The sequence below is a fragment of the Eptesicus fuscus genome, chromosome 1 (assembly GCF_027574615.1).
Source record: "Eptesicus fuscus isolate TK198812 chromosome 1, DD_ASM_mEF_20220401, whole genome shotgun sequence".
NCBI lineage: Eukaryota > Metazoa > Chordata > Mammalia > Chiroptera > Vespertilionidae > Eptesicus > Eptesicus fuscus.
In genome coordinates, this window is record NC_072473.1 from 128,127,209 (window position 1) to 128,149,816 (window position 22,608).

The 22,608-nt window shown below is 46.9% G+C and overlaps 1 protein-coding gene across 1 annotated transcript; it reads right to left on the reverse strand.

Annotated features, from left to right (window-relative positions):
- Positions 1-4,726: 4,726 nt before the first annotated feature.
- KANTR (KANTR integral membrane protein) lies at positions 4,727-4,957 on the reverse strand. Its single transcript, XM_054718473.1, has one exon. It carries the CDS (start codon positions 4,955-4,957, stop codon positions 4,727-4,729), a length of 231 nt encoding a protein of 76 aa, XP_054574448.1.
- Between the last annotated feature and the right edge of the window lie 17,651 nt (positions 4,958-22,608).

The following is a 22,608-nucleotide window of genomic DNA, read 5'->3' on the forward strand; positions in this document are numbered from 1 at the left end:
CAGGAATGCTGGACAGAGAACACAGATAAAACTTCGGAGAAATGACCACTCAGGGGGCCATCAAAATCCACCTGGGCCCTAGCCGGTTTGGCTCAGTGGATAGAGCGTCGGCCTGCGGACTGAAGGGTCCCAGGTTCGATTCCGGTCAAGGGCATGTACCTTGGTTGCGGGCACATCCCCAGTAGGAGGCAGCTGATCGATGTTTCTCTCTCATTGATGTTTCTAACTCTCTATCCCTCTCCCTTCCTCTCTGTAAAAAATCAATAAAATATATATTTTTTTAAAAAAATCCACCTGGGAAAACGTCCTGTAGCAACCATTTACTTGATTATAATACTCTTTGCAGTATTCATGTGATTTGGTTTTGTACGGATTGATTTTGGACCAATCAATTTAATAAGGTTCATCTTCTTTATCATATTCAATATTGTGGTGCAGGAGGTAGAGGAAACTGTACTCCATGTATATGTTATTTATTTATTTATTCGTACATCCCATTTTCTCATTCTCCACTCCCATTTCCAACCCTCTCCCTCCATAGGCAGGCATTCTGGTGTGTTTATGGAGATTATCTTTGATTCTATGTGTTGTACATATTATTTTGTTTGAAAACTGTGTTTCTGTTAAAATTTTAAATGCACTGAACAGTTTCTAAAACTTTTAAAGAATAATAAAACGCCCATCTACCTACCAACCATGCCAAGAACTAGAACGTTAAAGTATTTTTGAACCCTCCTATTTCCCTTCACATACCTCTTCCCCTGCCCCAGAGGAAACCATTATCCTGACCTTGATGTTCTCTCTCTCTCTTTTTGGCTTTTGTTGAAAGTTTTGCTTCCTGTGTAAGTATCCTTAAATAACACATGGTTTTGTTTTGAAAACCTGAGTGGCAAGCACACACCCCACTGGTTACTGAAGCTACTCCTATAGGTGAAGCTGCTCAGGAGAGGAGGAGCTGAACAGAACCTCTCAGTCATTGTCTGGCTTCAGCTTCGAGAAGGGTTTACAAGAGCCCCTTCTGGCGAAGTCAGTGGGTGAGGTCACGCGGGAGTCCAGGGAACTAACCATGTGGCTCCCCTCAGTCAGTGCATCAGTGGGGCTGTTGTGGGGACCAGAATGAGTTGTCTGGTAACAATATGGGTTGACAGGGAGTGGGCCCATCTATCTTCTTCTAATCTCCCCATAACCCCCTTTGCCCCCCAAGAGTAGGTGACAGCAGATCACTTCTGTGGGGTGGAATGCCTGTCTGCTCTGGAGCTGGGCTGTTGCAGTGCTTGGAGGGAGGGCTCGCAGGAGCTTCATTCAGCAGCATGTGGTCAAGGTTAGTGAAGTACAGATACTGTGAGGCAGGCTCACCTGGACATTCTGTCCTCGGGTTAACAGACGACAGGTGGTGGTGTTTTCTCCTTAGCGAAGAGCAGATACTAAAGGATGAATGTCATGGAGTGGGTGACCTAAGACAAGGGAATATACACTTTATTTTTTCTTACTCCTTTTCTTGTTTATTCCGTATTATTCACACTCCCATCCCTCCCCAAGCCCTGCCATATAGGTATGTCTTTGAATGTGTTTATTCCACAAATATTTATTGAGCATCTACTAAATATTACTATGCACTGTTCTTGGCACTGGGGATACAACAGTGAACAAAACAAAAGGCCCTGCTTTGTGGAGCTTACAGTCTATTGGGGAGAGACAGACACTAATCACAATAAATAAATATGAGATATTTCAGGTGGTGATCGGTGTTTTGTAGAAAAACATAAGACAAAAAGTAAGATAAGGGGATAGACAGTGCTGGTCAGGGAATTCTTCTCTAAGAAGGTAACACTTGAGAAAACTGGATGTGGGTGGGCAAGTCATCAGATTATCTGGGTAGAAGAATGTTCCAGGCAGTGAGAACAAGTACAAAGCCAATGAAGAGGGAGGGTACTTGTCAGTTTGAGTAACAGCCAGTAGGCCAGTGTGGCTGAAGAGTGAGTAATGGAGAGAATGACAGGAAATGAAGTCATAGAGGGGTTGAGGTCCAGAATGTGTAGAGACTTCTGGGTCATGGTGGGGGCTATGGCTTTTATTCTGAGGAGCTGGGAGCCATGGGAGAGTTTTGAGCAGAGGAGGGACATCATCTGATAGGGATTTTAAAAAGAATTTCAGATAAGAATTAGTAATAGGTATTTCAACACTAGGCAAAGAAAAAAACAGACAACTACTAGGAAAACAAAAGGATATACAACAAAGGATATATAATCAGAGTATACTATGTGGTTTAGATATGAACAATATTTACAATGTCATACTTATACAAACAGTGATTATTGGTTGAACAAAAATCTTTTTTAAAAAATAGGAGATGCAACCACAAAGATGAGCAAGCAACAAAGATTATTAGGAGTGAATTAGAACATGAAATGTAGGGAGCGTATATAAATGAATAATGCAACTGTTGAAACAAAAAATTCAGTGGACAGATTAAACAGCAGATCAGACATAGCTGAAGAGTTAATTAGTAAAAATCTGGAGAAACTGCCCAGAATGAAGTGCAGGAAGACAAGAAGACAGAAAACATTAAAAAAAGATGTTATGAGATATGGAAGATATAATGAAGAGGTAAAAAATGTTAGTAACTGGATTCTGACAAAGAAAATATATAAATAATGGGAGAGAGCAACATTTGAAGAAATAATGGCTGAGAATTTTCTAGAAATTATGAAAAAAAAATCCAGAGGCATAAAGCAAGTGCATTTCTAAAGTAGAATAAATGAAAAAGAAATACATGCCTAAACATCTTAGAATGACACTGAAGAGCCCCCTGTACATTTCCCTCTGAGAGAGAGAGAGAGAGAGGAAAGGGAGAGGGAGAGGGAGGGAGAGGGAGAGGGAGAGAGGAGAGGAGAGGGAGAGAGAGAGAGAGAGAGGAGAGAGAGGGAGAGAGAGAGAGAGAGAGAGAGAGAAAATCTTAAAGGTAGCTAGAATATAAGAAAACAAAAACACCTACAAAAACAGCAATTAGACTGATAGCAGACTTCTAAATACCTATAACACTGTCTTTTAAGATGAGGATAAAATTACATTTACATATAACAAAGACTGGGAAAATTTAACACCAAAAGACCTGTACTAAAAGAGCATCTAAACACTGTATTCATAATGAAGGAAAATGATCCCAGAATGATGGTCTGAGATGCAAGAATGTATGCATGTAAATCCAAACACTATGCATATAAAATAATACTACTGATGACGTAGAATTTATGAGGTTAGAAAAAAAGAACAAACTCAACACAAGAAAGAAATGCCTACAGTTGAAGGTTCCTGTGTTCTTGAAGAGGGAGCTAAAATACTATTTAACTTTAGACCTTATAAATTAAACATGTGTGGTAAAATGTCAAGGATAACCACAAAAAGAATAGAAAAAATGTAAACTCCAAACAGTAGGGAGGAAAAAATTGAATAAGAAAGCAAACACTATAAATCTTAAAGCTAAAAAAGCAAGCAAAATAAATAAATAAAAATAAAGCATAGAAAAGATGTTGGTAGGAAACAGAAATAAAAAAGTATGATGGTGCCCTAACCGGTTTGGCTCAGTGGATAGAGCAACGGCCTGCGGACTCAAGGGTCCCAGGTTCGATTCAGGTCAAGGGTGTGTACCTTGGTTTCGGGCACATCCCCAGTGGGGGGTGTGCAGGAGGCAGCTGATTGATGTTAATCTCTCATTGATGTTTCTAACCCTCTATCCCTCTCCCTTCTTCTCTGTAAAAAATCAACACAATATATTTTTTTAAAAAGTATGATGGTAGAAACAAGCCCAGATATATCACAGTAAATGTAAACAGATTAAACTTGCCCATTAAAAAACAAAGATCATCAGATTACCTTTTTTTAAAAAAGGTCCAGCTATATGCCATTCTCAAGAGGTATAATGAAAGCTTAAGAGCATGAAAATGTTGTAAAGTAAAAGGTTGGAAAATTATATGCCACATAAATCCTAACAAGAAGAAAAGCTTGTGTTGTTATATTAATATAAGGTAAAATAGACTTTAAGGAAAAATGCATTATCAAGAATAGAGAGGGTCATTACATATTTATCAGGAATATATAACAATTATTAATTTGAATATTCCTAATAAAATATTCTCAAAATATATAAAAAAATTTTAAAAGAACTGCAAGGAGAAATAGACAAATCCACCATCATAGTTGAATATTAATACACCTCTTACAATTACTGCTATATAGTGACACCAAAAAATCAGTATAGATATAGAAAATTTGAACAATACAACTAACAAGCTTGATAATAGACATATGTAGAACTCTGTAATCAACAATTAGAGAACATACATTCTTATAAAGCACATAGGAAACATTCAAAAATATTGATCACGTACTAAGCCATAATCAAGTCTCAATACATTTCAGAATTGTTATCACACAGACAACAGCCTCTGACCATAATGCAATTAAGATAGATTTCAATAACAAAGAGATAAAATTTAAAAATCACCAAACATTGAGAAATTTGAAAACACACTTCTGTACAACTCACAGGTCAAAGAAGTAACCATGATGAAAATGTTAAAGTACTCGGAACCGAACAATAATGAAATAGGACATGTCTGAACTTACAGAAAAGCAGTATTTAGAGGGCAATTTATATCCTTAAATGCACAAATCAAAAAAACAAGGAAGGCTGAAGATTAATGAGCTCAGTATCCAATATAAGAAATTAGAAAAAGAACAGCAGAATAAATCCAAAAAATGTGGAAGGAAGGAGATCAAAAAAGATAAGAGCAGAAATTAAAGAAATAGAAAACAAAGACATAATAGAGAGAAGCAACAAAGCCAAAAGTTGGTTCTTTGAAAAGACTAATAAAATAGACAAACCTCTGGAGAGATTGATCATGAAAAAAAGTGAGAAGGCACAAATAACCAATAACAGCAATGAAAAAGGAGACATAACTACAGATTATATACAGCAGAGAATCAAAAGTAAGGGAAGTTGATGCCAATAAATTTGAGAATGCAGACAAAATAGACCAATTCCTAGAAAACTTTAACTTACCAAAACTGACTCAAGAAGAAAAAGAAATCCTGAACAGTCCTCTATTAAAGGAATTGAAGCAGCAGTTAAAACTCTCTACCAAAAATAAATGAACAAATGAATAAATAAATTAATAAACAAATAGCAGAAGGCAAAATTTTCTAGTTGATATGTAGATTACAGGTAAGTAAAGAGATACTGATTCCCTCAGTCCTAAAGGTGTTCATGGAGAACCTAAGGCAGTGGAGACCCTAGGCAGACTGCCTCTCTCTATGGGCAGCCTCCTGGAGATCCTTAGAGGGTGACCCTTAGTGAAATGTGGTCTGACAAATCCCTCTCCCAGTACCTGCAGGTGGTGAGCATGAATGAGTAACATCCAGCACTCAGTTACTGCTCTGTGGTAAGTGTGTTAAGCAGAGCCGAGGAGCTCAATCACATGGACAGCCTCTTCAGTAGACAGTTTCTGTAGTCTTCTGCTCACTGAGGACAAGGGACCTGTGGAGCTGCTGGAGGAATCTGTGTTCCAGTTGCCAAGAAACACCATACACAGCCAAGTTGTGACTAGTTGGGGTGGGGTGGGGTGCAGGAAGGCCAAGCAGGGGCTTCTAGAGAGTGTAGCTCCTGGTAGAAGCCCTGAAACTCTGTCTTCACGAATATCAGATACTTTTATTCATTTGCAGCTGATGAGCCCTTTTAATGGTGTCCAAGCTAGCTGCGGGGCTAACAATGATGGATGTTCTGCAAATAAGAGCTTCATCATTATTTTGAAATAATTTATATGAAAGAGTTCAATTGTTTTGAAATCTAATCACATTATCACAAGAAATTTTAACAATATATTTGTCAATAAAACAAAAAGAAAAGCTGTCAGATACCATTTCAGTTGTTAAACATTTTTGAAGACTTTAAAAATTGGTTTTAAATACTTTATCAGTTACTTATACATAAATTTTTCTTGATCGTGACTACTGAAAATTTGAAAGAACACATCATTAAAAAGTCTTGATCGGAATTTGGGTGTATCCATTTCAAGCATAAAACCTAATATAAAATAAACACTTTATGCAAGCAGTTTTCAAATTTCTCATTTAAAAATCTAGAAAGACTCCCAGTCAAGGCACATACCTGAGTTGTGGGTTCAATCCCTAGTGGGGGCAGGTGTGGGGAACGAACGATTGATGTTCCTCTAGATTCTAGGACATCAATGTTTTTCTCTCTCTCTCCTCCTTCCTTTCTCTAAACATATCCTCAGACAAGATTAAAAAATAAGTAATTACAAGAACTTAAAAAAAATTGGCAGAGAACTCAGGGTCCACATACAGGGTGGGGCAAAAGTAGGTTTAGAATTTTAAGTACGTAAAAGTTTATTTGTGTATTATTCTTTTCCATATGAACAACTGTGACCTGCTCTTGCCCCATTCTGTAATACAGGGAATACAGAATTCACAAGTAAAGGGCAACAAGGAAAATAACAATAACAACAACCACACATGCACAACCCAGAACAACAACAAACTTTGAGGGTGGAAGAGTCTGATACCAGAGTTGTTACAGTAGAGTATCTAAAATGACCAGTTTTTTACAAAAAAACAACAACTGTGAGACATGCAAAGAAACAGTAAATTATATTACATATACAGGGAAAACAGCAGCCAAAAGAACATGTCCCCAAGGGGGCTAATATTTGGGACTTAATAGACAAAGACTTTAAATTAGCTATTATAAACATTTTCAAAGAACTAAAGGAAACCATATATATATAGAATTAAAGTATGAGAACAATGTCTTATAAAATAGAGACTATCAATAGAGATAAAAATCATAAAGAAGAATCAAACAGAAAATCTGGAGTGAAAAGTATAACAACTGAAATGAAAGTACATTTTGAGGGGTTCAACAACAGATATGAGCTGGCAGAAGAGAAGGGTGAAGTTGATGATAGGTAAATAGAGATTATCCATTATGAAAAGCAGAAAGAAAAAAGAATGAAGAGAAAGAAACAAAGCTTCACAGACCTGTGAGACTACATCAGTGTACCAACATAAGTATAACAGGAGTCTCAGAAGGACAAGAGGAAGACAAAGGAGCCAAAACATCACAAATGTGATGTAAAATATTAATCTATACATTCAACAACCTCAAGTAGAATAAACTCAAAGAGATCCATACCTAGATACATAGTGAAACTGGTCAAAATCAAAAACAAAAAGAAAATCTCAAATGCAGCAACAGGAAAATGACTTATTGTGTATAAGGGATCCTCAATAACATTAGTAACTGATTTCTCATCAGAAACCAGAGGACACAAGACTGTGTCACAGCATCTTCAAAATGTTGAAAGAAAAAGACTGTCAAAGGAGAATTCCACATCTAACTAAACTGTCCTTCAAACATGAAAGAGAACTTAAGATAAACAAAACTGAAAGAATTTGTTGCTAGTGTCAGGCTGAAATTAGAGGACACTAAATGGTAACTTCAAGGTGACTACATGGGTATGAAAAATAATTTTTATAACACTTTATTTTCCTATCTGTTGTAAAAGATAACTGCATAAAGCAATAATAATAAAATTTGGTGATGGGCTTATAATCTATAAAGAAGTAATTTGCATAAAAATACTACAAAGGAGGGGAGAGGAAACAGAGGTATACTGGAGCAAAGGTTTTTACACACTATTGAAAGTAAGTTAGAGGAGACTGAGACTGCGGGTCTGGGAATGTGGCGGGGAGACCACGGAGCGGAGGAGCCCCAAGGCTGCCTGGCGTGACTGCCTGCCCACCGTTAAGCCGGGCCCATCTGGGAGAAGGCCAGGATCAAGCAATTTGCCTGTCTTTTCCAAAGAATGAGAAGATCAAATATCTTGAGGGACATCTATAATTCCACCAGTTGGAAAGTTCTGTTCTTTAGGAATGGAGAGTGTAGGTATCCTTAACTGTATCAAAAGTGGGAAGACAAAACATAGCAGAGGGAATCCGTGCTTGAAGACAATTTGCTCTTACGCCTGACTTACTCCATTTCCTTATGGCATCTGCTTGTCTCCTCTGCGCATTTGTGTCTGCAGCTCTTTCCCTATATCCTCCTGCGGACTCTCCGATACTGTTCTGACCTGATCATGCTGTAGCCATAGCTCTTTATCCACAGCAAGAAAAAGGCAGGAGAACCAAGATGGCGGCATAGGTTAAACACCTAACCTGCAGCCGGGCACAACAATTTCAAAAATACAACTAGAGGTCAGAACGGACATCGTCCAGAACCACAGGAGAGCTGGCGGACTGAAATACCCACAGCTGGGGGGAAGGAGAAGGCCACGGGGACAGTCGGGGAAGCCGTAAAAACCTGAGGTATGGAGAAACGGGCGGAGACACGAGCACACGCGCCTGCGGGGAGGATGGAACCGGAGAGGAGGGGGCGGCTGATGACCTGGCCGGAGTTCACTGGCAGGAAGGAGATAAAGGCTCCGGAGTACACTGAGCACCGGCTCCGATTGCACTGAACCCCATTCCGGGCGAAACCCTGGGAAACTCACTCACTTTCGCAACTCCGCCGCCCCCGCAGGCCACCCGGCCCGGGACGCTGGGGACACCGCCGCAGCGGCGGCGCCCGGAGCCCGGCGGCCTCCTAGCACCCGTCCCCGCCGCGCAGCCCCCACGCGCCTGGTGCCGCGGGCCGGGCGCCCTCTCCGTGCACCTCCCGGCGGCGCTAGACTTCAGTAGAGTTGACTGAATTCAAGGGATTAAGAAGTATAAATTGGGGGGGACGCCGCGGTGGCGACGTCCGGAACGCGGCGATGGCGGTGCCTGGAGCTCGGCGGCCGCCCAGCGCCCATCCCAGCCGCGTGGCCCTCGCGCGCCTGGTTCCGCGGGACGCGCGCACCGCGCACTGGATGGAGGCCCGGGCGCCCTTTCCGTGCACCTCCCAGCGGCGCTAGACTTCAGTAGAGTTGACTGAAATGAAGGGATTAAGAGGTAAAGATTGGGAAGTATGAAAAAGATGGCGGCGGAGATTAGGGGCTGTTCTGTTGCCTCGCACCCAGCGAAATCGGAGGGGATGAGGTGTGGAGGTGCGTGGGTCTGGCTGGTGGCGGGGGAGAGGGGCTTTTGTTCCAAACCTAGGGGAGATTGGCTCTCCATCACCCTGAAACCCATCTTCTGGCGAACCCCGGGAGACCCAGATGCCTGCGGGGAGAGGCGGGACTCTTGCGGAGGTGCGCCCAGCAATCAGTGTTTGCTGCGCTGGAGTGCGGAACGAGGGGACTTAGATACGTGGAAGGCAGAAGGACCAGACTCACAGCCATCTTGGCTCGCCGCACCATGGCCTGTGGGCGCCCTGAGACCCCACCCCGCCCTGGGACCCGCCCCCGCACGTTTTGAAGACCTGCCCCGCAAATCTTGCAGGCACACCTGCGCCCCAAGCAACGGCTTATGCATGTGGGTGGCCTGCCCTCTGGCAGCGGACCAGATGATCTGCTGTTCTAGTCGGACTGCTCCAGGGCCACTCAGACAGGAGGAAGAAACTACAGTTTTTGCTGTAATCCTTGCTGAGTGCCTAAGGCAGTAGCTGATCTACACCCCATTGGAGACCCAGAAACGAGGGCATCTGGTGGTCTGTGGGAGATGACACCAGATTTCAACCACGTGCATAAGGGACACATTCAACGGGAATATTCAGTGAGCGCCAAAGCTTTGCTGCACCAAGACCCGGCCCATAAACGTGTCTCCTGCACAGCAACTCTTCCTTTATAGACAAAGAGAGCCCCCCCAGTGACACCAACAACAATCAAGACTTAACTATACAAAGGAGGACCAAGATGGAGGCATAGGGCGGAAGCCTGATTGTTGCCTACCACAACAACTTTGAGACTACGACAAGAGAGCAGAGCAGACACCATCCAAGACCACCATAGGGCTGGCTGAGTAGATGCTCTACAACTAGAATAAAAGAGGGGTAGGTGGGATGATGCTGATGCCGGTGACCCAAAGACCACACTTTAAGAACTACGGCTCAGGCGACACAAAAGAACTAAGGCTCAGGCGATACAACAGCGGCCTGGAACGTGCTCGGCGCAGATCCCCCGACGGTCTCCGGCTGAGGGGACGGCTCCACTGGCAGCCAAGCACGGACAGACGAGCCCCTATGAGACATGGGGTGGGAGACTCCGCGCTTGCTGACCTCTGAGTCCGTCAAGAATCTCAACGCCCCGGAAGCGGCCAGGTGCGCATGCTCGGCGACCAGCCACCGATGAAGACCCAAGGGCCGACGCAGCGACGCCAGACTGGCCCACCGCCATGCACCGGGTGCACCGGAGCTTCGCCGAGCCGCCGCCCGACGAGTTCTGCAGCAGCCATACTGGAGCTCTGGAAGGATGGCCAGGGGAATTGCTGAGGGGGGATTGACCGGCAGGAATTGGCATCGGGAAGACAGGGCCCCGCTGAGACCCGGGTGTGGGCGGGGTTGCGCGCCTCTGGGCTCGGGTGTGGTCACACGCCTCTGGGTATAAGTGAGGCCTCACGTCCCTGGGTCTAGGCGAGGCCACATGCCCCTGGGTCCAGGTGAGGCCGGACTCCAGGTCCGGGTGAGGCCAAGTGCCCCTGGATCCGGATGACGCTGGATCCCGTGCCCGGGCGAGGCCAAGCGCCCCTGGGTCTGGGAGAGCCCACACACCCCTGGGTCCAGGCGAGACCATGTGTCCCTGGATCCGGGTGAGGCCGCGTGCACCTAGGCCCGGGTGAGCCCAAGTGGCCCTGGGTCTGGGAGAGGCTAAGCGTCCCTGGGTCCGGGCGAGACCATGTGTCCCTGGATCTGGGTGAGGCCTCGTGCACCTAGGCCCGGGTGAGCCCAAGTGGCCCTGGGTCTGGGGGAGGCCAAGCGCCCCTGGGTCCGGGTGAGACCATGTGTCCCTGGATCTGGGTGAGGCCTCGTGCACCTAGGCCCGGGTGAGCCCAAGTGGCCCTGGGTCTGGGGGAGGCCAAGCGCCCCTGGGTCCGGGTGAGACCATGCGTCCCTGGATCCGGATGTGGCCTCGTGCACCTATGCCCGGGTGAGCCCAAGTGGCCCTGGGTCTGGGAGAGGCTAAGCGTCCCTGGGTCCGGGTGAGACCATGTGTCCCTGGATCTGGGTGAGGCCTCGTGCACCTAGGCCCGGGTGAGCCCAAGTGGCCCTGGGTCTGGGAGTGGCCAAACGTTCCTGGGTCTGGGTGAGACCGTGTGTCCCTGGATCCGGGTGAGGCCTCGTGCACCTAGGCCCGGGTGAGCCCAAGTGGCCCTGGGTCGGGGAGAGGCCAAGCGTCCTTGGGTCCGGGTGAGACCATGCGTCCCTGGATCCGGGTGAGGCCTCGTGCACCTAGGCCCGGGTGAGCCCAAGTGGCCCTGGGTCTGGGAGAGGCCAAGCGTCCCTGGGTCCGGGTGAGACCAGGTGTCCCAGGATCCGGGTGAGGCCTCATGCACCTAGGCCCGGGTGAGGCCAAGTGGCCCTGGGTCTGGGAGAGGCCAAGAGTCCCTGGGTCCGGGTGAGACCATGCGTCCCTAGATCCGGATGAGGCCTCGTGCACCTAGGCCCGGGTGAGCCCAAGTGGCCCTGGGTCTGGGAGAGGCCAAGCGTCCCTGGGTCCGGGTGAGACCATGGGTCCCTGGATCCGGATGAGGCCTCGTGCACCTAGGCCCGGGTGAGGCCACGTGCCCCTGGGTCTGGGAGAGGCTAAGCATCCCTGGGTCCGGGTGAGACCATGTGTCCCTGGATCTGGGTGAGGCCTCGTGCACCTAGGCCCGGGTGAGCCCAAGTGGCCCTGGGTCTGGGAGTGGCCAAACGTTCCTGGGTCTGGGTGAGACCGTGTGTCCCTGGATCCGGGTGAGGCCGCGTGCACCTAGGCCCGGGTGAGCCCAAGTGGCCCTGGGTCGGGGAGAGGCCAAGCATCCCTGGGTCCGGGTGAGACCATGCGTCCCTGGATCCGGGTGAGGCCTTGTGCACCTAGGCCCGGGTGAGCCCAAGTGGCCCTGGGTCTGGGAGAGGCCAAGCATCCCTGGGTCCGGGTGAGACCATGTGTCCCAGGATCCGGGTGAGGCCTCGTGCACCTAGGCCCGGGTGAGCCCAAGTGGCCCTGGGTCTGGGAGAGGCCAAGCGTCCCTGGGTCCGGGTGAGACCATGCGTCCCTGGATCCGGATGAGGCCTCGTGCACCTAGGCCCGGGTGAGCCCAAGTGGCCCTGGGTCTGGGAGAGGCCAAGCGTCCCTGGGTCCGGGTGAGACCATGTGTCCCTGGATCCGGATGAGGCCTCGTGCACCTAGGCCCGGGTGAGGCCACGTGCCCCTGGGTCTGGGAGAGGCTAAGCGTCCCTGGGTCCGGGTGAGACCATGTGTCCCTGGATCTGGGTGAGGCCTCGTGCACCTAGGCCCGGGTGAGCCCAAGTGGCCCTGGGTCTGGGAGTGGCCAAACGTTCCTGGGTCTGGGTGAGACCGTGTGTCCCTGGATCCGGGTGAGGCCACGTGCCCCTGGGTCTGGGAGAGGCTAAGCGTCCCTGGGTCCGGGTGAGACCATGTGTCCCTGGATCTGGGTGAGGCCTCGTGCACCTAGGCCCGGGTGAGCCCAAGTGGCCCTGGGTCGGGGAGAGGCCAAGCATCCCTGGGTCCGGGTGAGACCAGGTGTCCCAGGATCCGGGTGAGGCCTCGTGCACCTAGGCCCGGGTGAGCCCAAGTGGCCCTGGGTCGGGGAGAGGCCAAGCGTCCCTGGGTCCGGGTGAGACCATGCGTCCCTGGATCCGGGTGAGGCCTCGTGCACCTAGGCCCGGGTGAGCCCAAGTGGCCCTGGGTCGGGGAGAGGCCAAGCATCCCTGGGTCCGGGTGAGACCAGGTGTCCCAGGATCCGGGTGAGGCCTCGTGCACCTAGGCCCGGGTGAGCCCAAGTGGCCCTGGGTCTGGGAGAGGCCAAGCGTCCCTGGGTCTGGGTGAGACCATGTGTCCCTGGATCCGGATGAGGCCTCGTGCACCTAGGCCCGGGTGAGGCCACGTGCCCCTGGGTCTGGGAGAGGCTAAGCGTCCCTGGGTCCGGGTGAGACCATGTGTCCCTGGATCTGGGTGAGGCCTCGTGCACCTAGGCCCGGGTGAGCCCAAGTGGCCCTGGGTCGGGGAGAGGCCAAGCATCCCTGGGTCCGGGTGAGACCAGGTGTCCCTGGATCTGGGTGAGGCCTCGTGCACCTAGGCCCGGGTGAGCCCAAGTGGCCCTGGGTCTGGGAGTGGCCAAACGTTCCTGGGTCTGGGTGAGACCGTGTGTCCCTGGATCCGGGTGAGGCCTCGTGCACCTAGGCCCGGGTGAGCCCAAGTGGCCCTGGGTCGGGGAGAGGCCAAGCGTCCCTGGGTCCGGGTGAGACCATGCGTCCCTGGATCCGGGTGAGGCCTCGTGCACCTAGGCCCGGGTGAGCCCAAGTGGCCCTGGGTCGGGGAGAGGCCAAGCATCCCTGGGTCCGGGTGAGACCAGGTGTCCCAGGATCCGGGTGAGGCCTCGTGCACCTAGGCCCGGGTGAGCCCAAGTGGCCCTGGGTCTGGGAGAGGCCAAGCGTCCCTGGGTACGGGTGAAGCCAGATCCTGGGTCCGGGTGAGGCCGTGCGCCCCTGGATCCATCCGGGTGAGGCTGGGTCCCAGGCCCGGGTGAGAACACGCGCCCCTTGGGTATGGGTGAGGCCACGTGCCCCTTAGTCCGGGTGACGCCGTGCCCCTGGGTTCGGCCGAGACCAAACCAGAGGGAGTCGGACCTCCGTTACCACCATTTGTCCACCATCCAGAGCTGAGGGGTCAGTGCTGACATGTACACATAAGGAACTACTGGACATCGAAATTGGGTCTCAAAAGAACTGTTGGTCCAGGGGGAAGCTCGCTACAGATTGATTCATTTGCCTGTCAGCATAAATATTATTGCTCGTCTCACATTCAGTTCTTATTAGTATATATCTAGTGACATATGATCTCGTTCATCTAGAGGAAATGATGAACATAGTCTGAGGAACAAGAACAGAACCAGAAGCAAGGAGGCATCGATCGGATTATCGGGCCTCAGAGGGAGGATAGAAGAGGGTAGGGGGAGGGTGGGGGAGGGGGAGAGTTCAACCAAAGGACCTGTATGCATGCATATAAGCCTATCCAACGGTTAAGTTCAACAGGGGATTGGGGCATGCGTGGGGAGAGGGGTGGGATGGGAATGGGGGGATGAGGACAAATATGTGACACCTTAATCAATAAAGAAATTAAAAAAAAAAAAAAAAAAAAAAAAAAAGAAAAAGGCAAACACCAGTGGGTCTAGTATCTTAAGTAAACATGTATTGGCTAGGTCTGGGTTGTTACATCCCAGGGAGAAACTAACAGGTGGCAATAGTTCATTCCTAGTCCTGGAACTTGGAAAAGAGATGGACTTGTGTGTGTGAGGGGTGGGTTGGGGTGTTAACGAGGCGAAGGGATCAATTTAAGGTCACTCATATTCTTCTGATTCTCTCCCTTGGTCGGCAAACCGTGGCTCTTTGGCCCCTTGAGTGTGGCTCTTCCACAAAAAAACCACGGCCTGGGCGATTCCATTTTGAAGAAGTGGCGTTAGAAGAAGTTTAAGTTTAAAAAATTTGGCTCTCAAAAGAAATTTCAATCGTTGTACTGTTGATATTTGGCTCTGTTGACTAATGAGTTTGCCGACCACTGCAAATCTAGGGTGGGGCTACACCTGCACACGGGGAAATGTGAAGGTTGGGGTTGGGAAAGCTGGGGAAAATGAGTGTGAGGATGTTTTGTGGTGTGCAATGGACGGTGATCCAGTTTCTCCTTTCCTGGTGCTGTTAATGGACAACGCAGAAGGAGTGGCTTTCATTTTATTTATACGGTGAGTTTAGGGTTAACTGGAAACCTACATCATTTGAAACACTGGGCCCAAACTCTAGATGGACACTCTTTTGAAAAGCAGGGAACACAGAGGTAAGCGCAGACTCTGGAGCTGGACTGCCAAGGATTGAATCCCAGCTCTCCCACCGATTAGCTGGGAGGTTTGGACATGTTTTTTACCCTTCTTTGTTTGAGTTTCCTCATTTGTAAAATGGGGCTGTAATAGTAACTTGCCTGGTGCAGAGATTGTATAAAACATGCCTATAACATTGTCTAGTACAAATAAATGATTTGTTATTTTAATTGAGAAAAAAAAAAAAAAAAAAAAAAAAAGAAAGTAAGTTAGAATTAATCCAAAGTAGAATGTTTCAAATTAAGATGTTAATTGTAATCCCCAGAGCAACCACTAAGAAAGTAACTCAAAAAATATATAGTTGATAAGGAAATTAAAAAGTTAAAGTAGAAAATATCTACTTAACACAAAAGAAGAAAGGGATTAAAGAACACGGAACAGAAAAGACATAAGACATACACAAGGCAAATATCAATCCTTCACAAACTCAGCCAAAAAAAAAAAAAACAAAAACAGAGAAAACACTTCCCAATTCATTCTATGCAGCCAGTATTCCACTAACACCAAAACCAAAGACATCACAAGAAAACTACAGACCAATATCCCTTATGAATATACAGTAGATGTGAAAATCAGGAAAATACTAGCAAACCAAGTCGAGCAACATAGAAAAAGTAATATATAACATGATGAATTAGGATCTATTTCAGAAATGTAAGGTTAGCTTATCATCTGAAAAGTAATCAATATAATACACCATATTAATAGAATAAAGCATAAACTCCACACGATCATCTCAATAGATGCAGAAAAGGCATTTGACAAAACCCATTCATGGCAAAAGCACTCAGAGAACTAGAAGTAGAAGGGAACTTCTTCAACTTGGTAAAAGGTAAAACCCACAGCTAACATCATACTTAATACAGAAAGACTCAATACTTTACCCCTAAGATCAGGAACAAGATAAGGATACTTGCTGTCATTACTTCCAGTCAGCACTGTACTGGGAAGTCTAGGCAGGGCAATTAGTCATGAAAAAACAAACAAACAAACAAAGCCCACCCACATTCTGGCCAGGTAGCTCAGTTGGTTATAGCGTCATCCAGATATGCCAAGGTTGCAGGTTCGATCCCCAGTCAGGGCACATGTAAGAATCAACCAATGAGTGCATGAATAAGTGGAACAACAAATCGATGTTTCTCTCTCCCCCACCCCCATCCTTCTCTCTTTCCTTCTCTCTCTCCCTTCCTCACTCTTTAAAATCAATAAATAGCCCTAGCTGGTTTGGCTCAGTAGATAGAGTGGTGGCCTGGGGATTGAAGGGTCCCAGGTTCAATTCTGGTCAAGGGCACATACCCCTGGTTGAGGGCTTGATCCCCAGTGTGGGGTGTGCAGGGGGCAGCCAATCAATGATTCTCTCTCATCATTGATGTTTCTATCTCTCTCTCCTTCTCCCTTCCTCTCTGAAATCAAGAAAAATATATTTAAAAAATAAAATCAATCAATAAAAATTTTTTTTAAAAAAGTATCCAGATTGGAAAGAAAAAGTAAAACTATATTTGTAGATCACATGATCTAATATGAAATGAATCCTCAGGAATCCACTAAAAAACTATTTGAACTAATAAACAAGTTCAGCAATGTGGCAGAATAGAAGATCAATAAATAAAAATCAATTGTATTTCTACACACTAGCAATGAGTAATCAGCAAGTGAAATTAAGAAAATAATCCTAATTATAATAGCAGCAAAAGTAAAACACTTAGGAATAAATTTAACAAAAGTGAAAAACTTGTAATACTGAAAACAACAAAACACTTCCAAAAGAAATTAAAGACAATCTAAAGGGAAAGACTTCTCATGTTCACGAAGAACAGGAAGACACAATATTGTTAAATGGCAATAATTCCTAATTGATATAGAGATTCAACAGATTCAACACAATCCCTATAAAAATTCTAGCTGATTTCTGCAGAAACTTGGCAAACTGATCCTAAAATCCATATAGAAATGAAAGGGACTTAGAAGAGCCAAAACAATCTTGAAAAAAAAACAAAGGTTGAAGATTCCATTTCCTGTTTTCAAAACTTACTATATGCAACTATAGTAATTAACACAGTGCAGTCTGGCATAATGACAGACATAGATCAATAGAATAGAATTCGGAGTCCAGAAATGAATCTTTAAATTTATTATTTATGGTCAATTGATTTTTCACAAGGTTTCCAAGACAATTCAATGGGGGACAGAATACTCTTTTCAACAAAAGGTACTGGGACAATTAGATATTCGCATGCAGAAGAATAAAATTTGGACCCCTACCTCACCACACACAAAAATTAACTCAAAATGCATCATCAACCTAAATGTAAGAGCTAAAAATCAGATCACTCCTGGAAGAAAACACAGGAATAAATATTTGTGACCTTGGGTTATTGACTGGTTCCTTAGATATGACATGAAAAAGTCAAGTGACAAAAGAAAAATAGATATGGCCTGACCGGAGTGGCTCAGTTGGTTGAGCATCGTCCTGTGCACCAAAAGGTTGCCAGTTCAATTCCTGGTCAGGGCATTGCGGGTTTGATCCCCAGTTGGGGGGCTTAGGGAAGGCAACTGATTGATGTTTCTAATATTGAGGTTTCTCGCTTTCCCTTCCTCTCTCTAATCATATCCTCGGATAAGGATTAAAAAAGGAAGAAAACATACATAAACTTGACTTGAAAATTTAAACTTTTATGCATCAAAGAACTCCATCAAGAAGGTGAAAAGTCAACCCAGAGAAAGAGAAAAGATTTGCATTTTATATATCCAATAAGGTACTTGTATCTAAAATACATAAAGAATTCTTACAACTTGCCTGGCTGGAATGGCTCAGCGGTTGAGCACCAACCTATGAACCAGGAGGTCACAGTTCAATCCCTGGTCAGGGCACATGCCCTGGTTGTGGGCTCGGCCCCCAGTTGGGGGCGTGTGGGGGGCGTGTAGGAGGCAGCCGATCAGTGGTTCTCTCTAATCATTGATGCTTCTATCTCTCTCTTTTTTTTTAAATATATTTTATTGATTTTTTATAGAGAGGAAGGGAGAGGGATAGAAAGCTAGAAACATCGATGAAAGAGAAACATCGATCAGCTGCTTCCTGCACACCTCCCACTGGGGATGTGCCCACAACCAATGTACGTGCCCTTGACCGGAATCGAACCCGGGACCCTTCAGTCCGCAGGGCTCTATCCACTGAGCCAAACCGGTTTCTTTCCCTTCCTCTCTGAAATCAATAAAAAATATTTTAAAAAAAGAATTCTTACAACTCAACAATAAGACCATCCCTTCCACTCTCTCTAAAAATCAATGGAAAAAAAATATTGTCAGGTGAGGATTTTAAAATAAGTAGTTTAAGGAGGAGGAAAAGAAAAGTGTCTGGGTAGGGCAATTAGAGTGAGGACACCTACTCCCATCTCCTGGCCTCCTGGTAAGAGAGATATGCGGAGCTGCTGGGGGAGCAGTAGGGCGGGGTGGACAATCAAGGGGTATTTGGGGCATTTTTTATTGTCACGATAGTTGGAGATCACTGGTGACATTTAGTGGGCATGGACCAGGGATGTTCAGCTGCACAAGATAGCTCCACACAGCAAAGAATTGAACCACATTCCATACAACTTTAGAATACCCCACCAGACAACCATGTAGGTAAAAAGCCTGGTTATTCATTCATTTACTTAGTCATTCAACATTTACTGAGGGAGCCTACTATGTGCCAGGCACTGTTTAAGGTAATAGGGATGCGTCAGGGCATGCGCGCGCGCGCACACACACACACAAATGTCTGCCCTTCTAGAGCTTACAATTGAGTGGGAGGGTCAGACATAATAAAAATGTGAATTTTATATTCTGTAAGAGGGTGAGGAACACTATGAGAAAAACAGATCAGGGTATGTGCTAGTGGAGAGCTGCAAATTTAAAAAGGATGGTCAGGCCTAGCCGGTGTGGCTCAGGGGTTGAGTGTCGTCCACCCATGAATGAAGAAGTCTTGGTTCGATTCCCTGTCAGAGCACATGCCCGGGTTGCAGGCTTGATCCCCAGTATGGGGCATACAGGTGGCAGCCGATCGATGTTTCTCTCTCATTGATGTTTCTATCTCTCTCTCTCCCTTCCTCTCTCTCTCTCTCTAAAATCAATAAAAGCATATATATTTTTTAAAATGATAAAATAGCCCTGGCTGGTTTGGCTCAGTGGATGGAGCGTTGGCCTGCGGACTGAAGGGTCCCGGGTTCGATTCCAGCCAAGGGCACATGCCTGGGTTGCGGGCTCGATCCCCAGTGGGGGGCATGCAGGAGGCAGCCGATCAATGATTCTCTCTCATCATTGATGTTTCTATCTCTCTCTCCCATCTCCCTTCCTCTCTGAAATCAATAAAGATATATTTAAAAATATATATAAAATAAAAAGGATGGTCAGGGTAGGCCTCATTAAGAAAGTGACATCTGCCCTGACTGGTTTGGCTCAGGGGAGAGCGTCGGCCTGCGGACTGAGGGTCCTGGGTTTGATTCTGGTCAGGGCATGACCTTGGTTGTGGGCACATCCCCAGTGCGGGTTGTGCGGGAGGCAGCTGATCGATTTTCTAACTCTCTATCCCTTTCCCGTCCTCTCTGTAAAAAAATCAAAAAATATATTTTTTAAAAAGTGACATCTGAGTAGAGGCCTGAAGGGAGTGAGGGCATGAGTCTTGTGCAAAAAAAGCAATCTAGGTACAGGTGATGGCCCAGTACAAACCCCTGAGGTGGAAGTGTGCCTAATATGTTCAAGTAGCGTAAAGGAGGCAAGGATGGGTGGCACAGAGAGAGCAAGTGGGGAGAGTGGTAGGGATATAGGCCCAGGGAGGTTATGAAGGCCACATCATGGATTCTAATATATACTGACTGTTCCAGAAATTCTACAACTACATAAATTGAGGAAAGATTGCACTATGTTTTGTTTAGAACTTTGTGAAGAATTGCTCATCATCTAGGAAAATTGCATCATTCTACTTGCGGTTTCCGAGTCACCAATCAACACCCATGCAGCTGTCACATTCCCAGGTTTAAGCATCATTAAATGCAAGACCATCTCATTATGACTCCCTAATAGAATTACATCCCCGGCTTTACATACTACAATACATATTGTTTTATCATAAATTGCTCTTCCTTTACTTCTCACTGATATTAGTTAGGACATTATATTGGCTTGGGGGAATGATGTGTGTAGATAGATTCTATTATCTATGCACTTCATTTCAGAATAGTGAGGGGGCATTTCAAAACATACACTGTAAAAATGGAGTGTTGGGTCCAACAGGCATGAGAGCCTCTAAGGGATGGAAAGAAAACTAAGACTATTCAGAAGCCAGGGTGAGAATGGAGGGGATTTTGCTGATGCTTGAAGGTGAGTTCCAGAAGGCCTGGTCAAGGGCTTTCAGGGAGGGGGCAGAAGAGCTGTATGGGGATGTAACTAGGAGAGACGCTTGGTCTTCTTGTGTTGACTAACACAATATAGAATAAAGGGCCTGATCCACTTTTTTTTCCTTCAAGTTGCTTCTCAACCTGGGGGTCTCTACCTGATTAACACAGGAGGCTGGGGAACAAAGAGGATCTCTCTTCAATAAGCCAGAAGCGGCCCAAGTCCAGGCTCTCCCCTCCCACCCCCAGAACAGTCTAGACCAGTGGTCGGAAACTCATTAGTCAACAGAGCCAAATATCAACAGTACAACGATTGAAATTTCTTTTGAGAGTCAAATTTTTTAAACTTAAACTTCTTCTAACGCCACTTCTTCAAAATAGACTCGCCCAGGCCGTGGTATTTTGTGGAAGAGCCACACTCAAGGGGCCAGAGAGCCGCATGTAGCTCGCGAGCCGCGGTTTGCCGACCACTGGTCTAGAGCCCTCAGCTAAGTTCACAGTTGCTCTTAGGCCAACCTCATTGCCATAAACAATGCACCTTTAACCTATTTAAGGATGGAAAAGAGACAGGTAGAAAGAGGAAAACAATAACAGAGAAAAAGAACCAATGAGGGTAGGGTCAGAGACAGGCAAGGCGTAAACAAAGCCAAAGACCAAGAGAGAGAATATTCTTCTCAATCACGACCGTCATTTATTGAATATTTTCTAGGGGCTGGGTATTGGGCAAAGTGATGCGCATGTATTGTCTCGGGTGGAGATTATTAGACTTCCATTTGACAGATGAGGAAAACTGAGGCCCACATCCGTGAAGCAGATGGCTCAAGGTCTCATGGCTAGCTTTAACAGGATTCAGCCTTCTAGGTCTGGGTGGTTCAGTATGTTGTTTAGAGAGGGAGAGAAACAGAAGATAGAGACAGACAGAAAGGTGGAGATAGAGACAGACTGCGAGAGGGAAAGGCGGGGCAGAAAGAGAGGAGACTTACAGACACGCACGCAGACGGTCATGTGAGCTGCAGACCCGCACAGAACGGTTTTTCAAGAGATTGGGGGGGGGGCGGGAAGGCGGGCACGGGCAGTGGGCTACACGGGGTACTCACCTAGTCGCAGTCTGGGGTCGCAGGGGCCCTCGCCCTCCCTTTGCTACATGCGGGATCCTCCGCAACCCGCTGACCTAGGGTTGAGAGGCCGCCCAGGTAAAAGCTCACCCAGGCCCCACCCCTCACGCGCTCCCGCCCGGCCTCTTTCCCCCACGCCCCCCCCTCCCACCCCGGTCGTTATAGCCTCTCACCGGACACCCTCCGCCGTACACGCCACGCGTGAGCAGATTCCGGGAACCGAGAGCTGGATCTCGAGAATACCCAGGAGGTGTCCCTCCCGCAGGCTGAAGCATGAGCAGGATCGCTAGCTCCACCGCTACCTACAGCCTCGGGCTCCCATTGGAGGAGCGCCCTCCTGTCGGCCCTGGGATTGGCTGGAGATGGAAACACTTTTTTTTAACCCCCTCCCCGCGAGGCCCGGATCCGGGAGGAAGAAAACTCCGCCCCTTCGGGGGTCTTTGATTGGCTGATGAGCCAAGCTGGAAACACTCAGACTCTAAGCCCAAAGTGGGGCCTGGCGCGAGTCACCCAAAGATCAGAGATCCTGACTTCTTTTTAAAAAATATTTTTTATTGATTTCAGAGAGGGGGAGAGAGAGAGAGAGAGAGGAGAGAGAGAGAGAGAGAGAGAGAGAGAAAACATCAATGATGAGAGAGAATCATTGATCAGCTGCCACCTGCACGTCCCCTACTGGGAATCTAACTGTGACCTCTCGGTTCATAGGTCGATGCGCAATCACTGAGCCACACCAGCCTGGAGATCCTGCTTCTGGACATCTTACTCTGCAAGTCCTTTTGTATAAACCACTGCCCCGTTAAGAGACACGACACTGCCCCGAATTTCCTATAGCTCTACCCTCACTGCAGGGATTTCCGAGTTAGGTTTCTCTCACTCAAAATGAGTGTAGCTCCTAATTTCATCCATGGAGGAGGAAAGGGTTATGAGGGTGCGGCCAGTTACCCACCAGCCCCTGCTACTTACTGAGACATTGGTCAAGTGACAACCTCACTAGGAGCCTCAGTTCATCTGTGAAATGGGAAGACAGTTTAAAAATCTCGCCTGAACGGCAGGGGGCGTAAGAGATCAACCAAAGGACTTGTATGCATGCATGTGAGAGT